At 42.2% G+C, this 10,008-nt stretch overlaps 1 protein-coding gene across 1 annotated transcript; it reads left to right on the plus strand.

The window, feature by feature from the left end:
* The first annotated feature begins 8,162 nt into the window (after positions 1 to 8,162).
* LOC132582942 (anti-apoptotic protein NR13-like) lies at positions 8,163 to 8,699 on the plus strand. Its single transcript, XM_060254609.1, has one exon. It carries the CDS (start codon positions 8,163 to 8,165, stop codon positions 8,697 to 8,699), a length of 537 nt encoding a protein of 178 aa, XP_060110592.1.
* The last annotated feature ends 1,309 nt before the right edge of the window (positions 8,700 to 10,008 follow it).

Raw genomic sequence — 10,008 nt, forward strand, 5'->3', positions numbered from 1 at the left:
TTCTCACTACATGGCCTCTGCACCACATGGCTTTTGTCTGTGCAGGTCCCATGTGCAGGTATTCAAAGGGGATCCCTTCTCTCTTTTTCATCAGTGAAGAGATAGTTGGATCCAGCCCACTGATAGAACCATCTTCCATGAACTGATCTAACCCCTTTTAAAGCCATCTTCAGCCATCCTTACATGAATCCTATTGTTTAAGTATGTGCTATATGAAGAAATACATCCTTTTGTCTGCTTTTAACATACTGCTCACCAACTTCCTTGGATGACCCCAATCTCTAGTATTGTGGGGAAAGAACCTGAAATTTCTCCATACAGTGCATAATTCTGAAACCTTTATCATCCCCCCTTGATATCCCTTCTTTGAATTAAATGTTTACAAAGTTCCCTGAGATCCTCCAACCCCTCAATCATTTTGGTTACCCCTTCTGTGTACCTATTCCAGCTCTATGATGCCATTTTCGTTAAGGGGGGGGACTGAAAATGGTACACAGTATTCCAAAGGTTGCCAGACTATAAATGCTGCAAGTTTGATCCCTGAATCTCTTTCCTAACAGAAGAATAAAGTACATCCCTTTCCTCATCAAACCACATTCCAAAGTGACAGGTGCCCCGCCCCCACACCAGCCCCCACCTCCTCACCCACAAATGAATGCCTGACGTAGTGGGATTGTACTTTTTTGCTGCCCCTTCTAATACATTAATTGTAACCATCCCAGCATTTTCTTACACATTAAATCCTAACATTTACCTAGCCACCTAACAGCATTTTAGATGCCTATTCTAATACATTAATTGTAAACATATAGCATTTTCTTACACATTAAATCCTAACATTTTTCTATCATCTTCAGTGCCTGTTCTCAGAGTGAGACAAAAGTATTTGACCTTAAAAGGTCAAGTGCTGAAATGTATATCTCGCAGACGTGGGAGGATATTCACCCTGTGAGAGAGAGCAAGAATCTTAGCAAATTATTTAATGCTGACACAGTTTAGACCTGGACAAAATAAACAGATGAAATTAGGTTCTCACGCAATAAATTTCCTGTTCTTATGGTCTGTGATTTAAAATAGCTTTTCCATCAAATTTATGTATGGGCTAATTGTGAGAATAGTGTTTGACCCCCAAAAATGGTCCTAAGAGGTCAAGGGGTTTTATGGCTGTGAAGTGCAGAAAAATGTAGACTTAAGAAAAATGCAAAAGCAGGACAGAGATATACAATTTAGGTTATTTTAAATATAAACAAAGATAGGATTTTCTGACATGTATAGAAACACACAGGTTACAGAATGCCCCATTGGTTTTTTTGTGGATATACTCTGACTGTGTCCAATATGTAGATAAAATAAAATTTTAAATAAAAACAAGCAACAGTAAGCAGTGTTTTAAATGATTTTAGTTCTACATGCCCTGTTAAATGTGCATTCACCCCATGTTCCCCAAGTATTGTTGACAACACAAATATTTACTGCCAACTTTGGTGATTTTTGATATGGTTCCACCAAGATCAGGATCTGAGCCTTTAATTGTATTCAAGTAGGCATTCATTTGCTTTTGATGGAACTCTTAACATCAGAAGATCTGGGGCTTAGTTCTGAGCCATGCAGCTCACTTAATATCTTGGCACACAATACAACTTTTTTCCATCGTCAGCATCCTCCACCTGTTAGCACTCCAAGGAGCTGTCTGGGGGGTTACTTGAGCAATGAACAGGGCCCCGGCAGTAGGAGGTTGCCTAGGATTCTATAAGAAAAAGAAGAGCTTATCGTTGCTGCTTTAGGGAGAAGAGGGGGTTGTGGGTCACGGGCAGCCTAGGAACTGATCTCCTTGATGAACCAAGGGTGCAGAGAGAGGAGCGAATTCCACATTTTAATCACTCTCTGTGTAAAATAGTATTTCCTTTTGTCCACCCTGAATATGCTATCAGCCTCGTTGTATTGAGTTCTAGTATTTTGAAAGGGGGAAAAAGTTCTGTTTGTCAACTCTCTCCACCCCTTGCATAATTTTATAAACCTCTATCTTGACCCCACACCCTCCCCCTCCCCTAACATAGCCATCGCTTTTCTAAACTGAAAAGTCACTCATCAGCCTTTCCTCATAGAGAAGGTGCTCCCCCCCCCAACCCCCCCCCCCCCCAATCAACTTTGCTGCCCTTCTCTGTACTTTTTCTAGCTCTGCAATGTCCTTTTGGAGATACGGTGACCAGAATTGTACACACTATTCCAAACAAGGCTGCGATATAGATCTATATGGGGGCATTACAATATAGGCTGTTTTATTCTCAATCCCGTTCCCAAGAATACCTACCACAGACTTTGCCTTTTTCACCGCTGCAGCACACAGGGTTGACACTTTCACCAAACTATCCACAACACACTTGGGATTTTCCCCCCTCTCAGTCACAGCAAGTTCTATCCCTATTAGCTTATACGTGAAGTGGGGATTTTTTTTGACCCACTATGCCATCACCTTACACTTACCAGCACATCACCCCTTAGTTCCTAATCATTTATGAATAAATGAAATAGTCTTGCCCCCGTACCAATCCTTATCGGACCCCGTAGCATACTTCCCTACATTGTGAGAATTGTCCACAGATCCCCACTCTTTACTAACAGTCATTGAACCAGTTTTTTAATCAGAAAGAGAACCCATCCTCTTATCCCATGACTGCTAAGTTTACTCAGGAATCTCTGGCGAGTCTTTCTCAATGAACTCTAAAAGGTTGGTGAGGCAGGACTTCCCTTTGCAGAAGCCATGTAGGTGAAGAGTAGGTGGAATTCACTGCCACAGGAGGTGGTGGCGGCCACAAGTATGGCCACCTTCAAGAGGGGTTTAGATAGAAATATGGAGCACGGGTCCATCGGTGGCTATTAGCCACAGTGTATGTGTGTATATAAATTTTTTTGCCACTGTGTGACACAGAGTGTTGGACTTGATGGGCCGCTGGCCTGATCCAACATGGCTTCTCTTATGTTCTTATGTTCTTAAGATTAAAAAAACCAAAACAAAAAAACCTGGCACGATTGTGATCTGAGGGTGGAAAAATGTTTTTGTTTCAAACAGTCTTATTAGTAACATATGGCAATAAATTTCAATTTCTTACATCATTAATAATTACTTTTTATCTATCCCATATATTACTTTCTACCCACTCCTCCCCCGTTACTTGACACCCGCCGGTGTTATATACTTAAAATCTTAATATTAAAGGTACCCTTAATTAATAAGAACCAAAATTAATATCCTCCTCCCTCTTGTACTTAGTCATTATCAAAAATTGTCCAATGTCCTTTTATTTTCCACTCTTTTTCTACGTATCTTCTGAACTTTTTCCACTTCATCTTAATTACTTCTAAATCATAGTCTCTTAAGGTTCATGTTAACTTGCCCATTTCACCCCAGTGTCATAACTTTTAAAACCCAATCCCATTTTTCTGGTATTTTTTCTTGCTTCCACAACCGCGCATACAACGTCCTAACTTTTTCCACTCCATCTTAATTACTTCTAAATCATAGTCTCTTAAGGTTCATGTTAACTTGCCCATTTCACCATGTGTCATAACTTTTACAATCCTACCCCATTTCTCTGGTATTTTTTCTTGCTTCCACAACTACGCATATTATGTCCTAGCAGCTGAAAGCAAGTATCAAATTATAGTTCTATCTTCTTTTGGATTTTTTTTTTCCATTTGTAATCCCAACAGGAAAGTCTCTGCAACTTTCTTAAATTCATATCCCGAGATCCTAGAAATTTCTTGTTGAATCATCCGCCAATACTTTTTTTGCCCTTTCACAAACCCACCACATACGGTAGAAAGAACCTTCATGTTTTTTTTTTTACATTTCCAACACCGGTCTGGCATCTTATTATTCATCTTTGCCAATATCACCCAGTGAGTTGCATTTGAACACGAGTCTCCTAGGTTCTTGTTTAGCACTTAACCCGCTAGAGCCAGCGGAGTATTTTACTTACTTTACTGTAGCCCCCCCTTTTTTGTTTTTGTTTTTTTGCTGAGACTGAAATGTAAGAACAATGTTCTCAACTAGGATAGGCATTAGAGGACCACACTAGGATCCGGAACCATCAAGTTCAAATCCTGACTCTGCCACGCAAGATTGCTGGTGACTTTGAGCCTATCACGCTCTCTTGCCTTAGCCTACCTCACAAGGTTGCTGTTGCGAAGATAAAATGGAAAAGGAGAAAAACAATTGATAAGCTGCTTGGTATCATGATTAGGGAGGGAAACAGGATGTAAAAACTAAGCACTACACCACAATGGTTTCAATGAAATGTGGAGGCTGGACAGTTGTAAGAGACCGCAGAGGCTACTGTTACACGGCTAACCCTACTGACGTCCAAGCTCTGACAAAATTGGGCTAGTCGGTTATATTCAGGCTTCCCATGAAACATTTACACGCGGATAATTAGAGAAATAAGAGCCCCAGTGGTGCAGAGTGGTAAAGCCGCAGCACAGCGGTTCTAACCTCTGCTAACGACCTGAGTTTCACGGTTAAAACAATTTTATTTGGTAACAAATTATATGTCCTGCATCATTAATAACTTCTTTTATCTATCCCACATATTACTTTCTAGCCACCCCTCCCCCATTACTTGACCCCCGCCGGTGCTATTTACTTAAAGTACTAATGTTTAAAGGTATCCTTAACTAATAAAAAATGAAAATTAACATTCTTCTTTTTTTCTAAGACTTCATCATTATCAAAAAAATTGTTCAACGTCCTTTTATTTTCCACTCCATCTTAAAAACTTCTAAATCATAGTCTCTTAAAATTCTTGTTAATTCGTTCATTTCACACAATGTCATGACTTTTACAATCCAATCCCATTTCTCTGGTATTTTTTCGTGCTTCCACAACTACGCATATAATGTCCTAACGGCTGAAAGCGAGTACCAAATTATAGTTCTATCTTTTTGGAAATTTTTCCATTTGTAATCCCAACAGAAAAGTCTCTGCGACTTTCTTAAATTCATATCCCAAGATCCTAGAAATTTCTTGTTGAATCATCCGCCAATACTTTTTCGCTCTTTCACAAGTCCACCGCATACGGTAGAAAGAACCTTCATGTTTTTACATTTCCAACATCTGTCTGGCATCTTATTGTTCATCTTTGCCAATTTTCTTAGGAGTCATATACCACCTGTACATCATCTTAAAGCAATTTTCTTTAATACTCTGACACGTCGAAAGTTTCATAGAGTTCTTCCACAAATATTCCCATGTGTCCGTCTGTATTTCTTTATTTACATTAATTGCCCACTTAATCATTTGAGATGTCACTACTTCATCTACTTCATTTTAAAAGTAACATATAGATTTTTGAAATTAATTTTTCATTGTCTCCAAGCAGAACTTTTCCCATTTCTGTTTGTTCTCATCTTATTCCTTCAGTTTTAACATCGCTTTCCACCAAACTTTTTATTTGTTGCGTTTGAAACAATCATATTTATTATTCAACTCTTCGGCAGTTTTCAATTCTATTTTACAGCTTTGTATTTTTAGTTTATACGACACCCTTTTTCCCTCTCCCATCTCCGCCGTTATCCTTATTACTTCCGCAGGCACTGAGGATAGAGAAATGTTACGACCGTTCCTTTGTCATAGATTGCTATTTGATCGTGTTTTGCGCGCTTCGGTTTTAATACAAAGGCACGCAAATCGGGGCCCTCGGCGGTAGTTTCTAAAGCATCCGCGCAATTCGATGTTTTGATTACGCGTGTCTTAGACGGTCGTTGTATATAATCGAATAAAATATAATACGCGATCGCGATGTATAACGTTAGACAACCTTGTTACTCTGACTTTTGAAAACCCCGAGATAGGCCCCCTTCTGCGAATTCGGCTCAGCGGCCCGCCACCAATAGGGGAGTCGCCGTTGTTCAAACGCGCCAGCGGGTGCGGGGGGGGGGGGGTCGGCGCAGGATTCTCTTTAAATACGGGAAACCCGAGCGCCGTTCTGACGGCTCCGTACCACCATGGCGAATACACCCCTGTCTGTTTTTAATCCTGTGGTCCCTGGAGCACCCGTGAGGAGGAAAACTACAGCGAGGATTCAAAAACCTAGCACCGATTCTGACAAGGAGAATGTACAGCCGGTTCTTGCTAAACGCCTTTTTGCTTCCCCCGAGAAAATGAAAGATGGGGCAGAAATCTGTACACCGAAGCGGAGTAGATGTTTCCAGGATGGTGAGAGTTGTGACTCCGTGAATCCGTCACAACAAGATACATTTAAGGTGGGTAGAACAACATGGGAAAGATGTGTAAAAGGTTGTGTTGTTTCTGTTTAGGCTCCTTTTCTCATTTTGTGTGTTTGTGATTTTTAGAAAATTTGTCTCGTGGACTTGTCCGGTGTTCAGACGTCGATTCATACCGTCCTGCAAAAATACGTGGGAGTGTCCGATGAAGACGTTCCACCTGTGGACAAGCAAAAGTCACGTTCTGCGATGTACAAACTGATAACTGCCACCGCTTATTCTGTTCTCAATTATTGCTCCAACGATCTCTCTTATTCTATGTGTGACGGATGCATTTTAGATAGACCCGGACAGAATTCTCATGTATGTTTGACGTGGTCCTCTGCTTTTTACGATGAGAACTTAAGATATGTTTGTCGCAATCTGAATATGGGCCCCGTGTTGTATGTGATCACGGTTATTGCGTGTTTTCTTGATTGTTGTGGTATTAACAAGAATCATGTCATAACGTTGGCCAACCTGGTGGAAGGCGTACAAACATCCCCGACCCCCTGTGAACAATTGAGAACGTTGTTTCAGAAATGCCACCGACCCTATGTGACACTTGTTGAGAAATTTCTGCATAATACATTTCAGAATGGCACATCTGTGAATACCTTTCTTTTCCCCCTTTTGTAAATAAATTTTAAAAACTTTCTGTAATAAATGTACATTTTATACATTCACATGTATAAAAATAAAAATGTATTTAGAAGCCGTTGAGTTTGTGCAAATTTTGATACTAAAAAATATTCGATATTAAAAAAGATCACGCTGCATTTAGGGAGGTCGCTTTTGATCAGTAAGAGGGAGATTGACGCCGATACGCCGATAGACGTATGGTTTTACCAATAACGATGAAAATAATGGCTCTGCACCGAGAAAACTTAAAATAGACCGAGAGCTATTTAAACACAAGTCCTAATACCGACAGCGTGTTTTCACGGGTTCCTTACTTTAAAAAATCAACACCGTGCACGCTCTTCCCCACATAATCCTGAACAGCTCTTTAAAAGTTCTTTAAAAGCCGGAGCAAGTCTTTTTCTGTAGCGGTTCCGTTCTTATGCCCCGGCTGAAGGCGGGGGCCGTCTCTTCTCTCATCCGATACCACCAACACAGAAAGTCCTTCTCCTGGTTTGTTTTAATAATGTATAATCATGCCAATTTTTGGCTAATGGCTTTTTGTAAAACACTTTGGGCAACAAAGAAACAAAGTATAAAAATACACTGAATAATCGGACACACCCTGTTATTACATATAAGCTTTTTTCCTTTATTTTCACTTTACGGTGAAACACTCCCCTGTAAATATGACCTATTGAACAGGGTAGGAGTGACGGTGTAAAGGCTGCGGATCGCAATTGTGGGAGGATAGGTTTCTTCGGCGTTTGCTTGGGCGGATTAAAATTAGCTGGGGCAGGCGGGGTAAGAAACGGAGGGAGTCTATCTGATTTTATATAGGAAAGCTGGTGTAATATCGTATAAAGATGGCTACGAATCAAAGGGGCCGAGGGTGAGCATAATGGGAAAAGGTGAGAATGGGGGAGGCCGGAATCAGGCTGGGGTACAATAAACATATTACAAAGTAACACACGAGAAACAGCGTTATAGTCCGCTGCTGGATCATGTTAGGGAAAGGGGGGGGGGGGGGTGGTATGTTCCGTGTCTATACACGTAGGTAATCCCATCATTCTTTTACCCATGTTCTTTCGGCCGGTACTTCCTCTACATTTCTATGACCGTATCTATTACGGATGCTTAATTTGTCGGCTTCTCGGTTTGTAAGAAACCTACCGATTGGGGGAAAGTAGGTTGTAAAATCGTATCTGTATAGAACCGGCGGTATTGGGGCACGGTTGGAGCAGGCCGACGTATTCATCGGCAGTCATCGAAGAGTCGCTATGCTGAGCGATCTGACAGCCGAGACAAGGCGACTGGTGGATGGCTACTTGCGACGCAACCTGAGTGGTTCGGTGCTGTCTCACAGCCACACGGCCAAGACCCTGCGGAGAGTGGCTGACAAGCTGGAGAGCCGTGAGAAGACATTCTTTCACTCCATTTGCTCCACGGCAATCTTGCCGGAGCCTGGTAGGGCAGACGTCCATTTGAGACGTGTGGCGGTGCAGATGGCATCTGATGGCGGGCTTAACTGGGGTCGAGTAGTGGCGCTGTTTGTGTTCACCGGCACCTTGGCAACAGCTCTGGCTGAGCGGGGGGCCCACGAGGAGATCGGCGGCCTGACAGAGGCATTGGTCATCTATCTGTCTGTGGAGAAGCGCGAGTGGCTGGAGGCGCATGGTGGCTGGGAAGGGTTCTACCGCTACTTCAACAAACACGGTTCTGATTCAATCAGCCGGTGCGATACCAAAAGCAACACTATCATAGCGACCGCCGGATTTGTCCTAGCAGGATTAGCTTTCCTCATGGCCGTGAGATAAAAGTACATCGTGAACTCGAAACTATGAACAAGCGCTATGAAACTATGAACAAGTACCCGTGATGAGTCCGCTCTATATTTTTACAATTTTAATAACGTTGCTTAAATCGGTGTCTAGGCCTGAATGTTTAAATGAAGCACAACCCACCTTGGCAACGTCAAAAAACCAAACAAATGGAAACAAAGATTGTTCAGGTCCTAAGTTTGTATGTTTTGTTAGTTCCATTCTAGAGAACTGAGGCGTTATGCTAAAATACGTTAGATGACCTTGCGGTGCAACCGGCGTAACGATGTGTGTTTGGATTTTTACGGTGGGAATTCTAAGCTTATTTCAGTCGAGCACACCACGTGTTTCATACCGTCATATCTAATAGAAAAGCATTTTATTAAAGCGAGAATATACAAAGCGTAGCTTTTTTTAATTAACAACAATCTGCATCCCGACCCACGTGTCTACAGTTCCCCGCGAATGAGGCGTCTTCCACTTTGGTGTCGAATAGGAGGGAAGGGGGGATTGCCGGGAAATCCTGCAAGGGGTGGGGGGGCAGGGTAAGAAATACACGGCGTACATCTTTGTCGTGTTGCGATTCACAAGGATTAGACACGTGTGTATGTACAGAAAGTGTAGCAACGATACATCCGCTTTATCAATGTGAGAAAACAAAAACAAGCGTGCTATTTCCCCCACCCTACTGAAAAAATACAGTTCTTACTATCCGCTTCAGGATACGGGTCTTATATACAAACAGACGTGTGTGTTTTCTCATCTACATGTGGTTGGGACATTCTCGATTCTAATCTGTATGTTTTTCCTTCTTTGCAACCTCTTCTTCTTCCTCCATGAGGGAATCAACCTCCTTTGGAGACTCCGGTGTTTGCGCTTCATCAACCGGGGGTTCCCTCGCCTTTTCCACAGCTTCATCCTTCGTGTCTGCTTCAGAATCTCCAGAGGTATCCTCCATGTCCGCTCCGGAATCACCGGCGGTATCGTGCTCGGCATCTGCTAGGGAATCTTCCTCATCTGAATCTTGAAAGTGTGCTAGACCCCCGCAGTATGGGCAGTGACAGGTGTCCGGCCTCCCTGAGTTGACCGCTGCCACATTCTCTACCTAAAAGTTTGAAGGAAAAAAAAAAATAGTATCCTGTCTCATGAGCGGGCCCCCCACCCCCCAATTCCATACACCTCGGTGTTTTTTTTTTTTAGGCCTTACATTCGGAAAGAGCGCTTTAAAATAGACCGTTTCCTCCACAATCTCCATATTTTCTTGTGCCTTCCCTCCACGTTCTGACTCCTTGATAGAGACGCCATT

Source organism: Heteronotia binoei, chromosome 15 (assembly GCF_032191835.1).
Source record: "Heteronotia binoei isolate CCM8104 ecotype False Entrance Well chromosome 15, APGP_CSIRO_Hbin_v1, whole genome shotgun sequence".
In the NCBI taxonomy this organism is placed as follows: domain Eukaryota; kingdom Metazoa; phylum Chordata; class Lepidosauria; order Squamata; family Gekkonidae; genus Heteronotia; species Heteronotia binoei.

What these genes read in the sequence shown, in the direction of transcription:
- LOC132582942 (XM_060254609.1), top strand. Translation starts at nt 8,163, where the DNA reads ATGCTGAGCGATCTGACAGCCGAGACAAGGCGACTGGTGGATGGCTAC.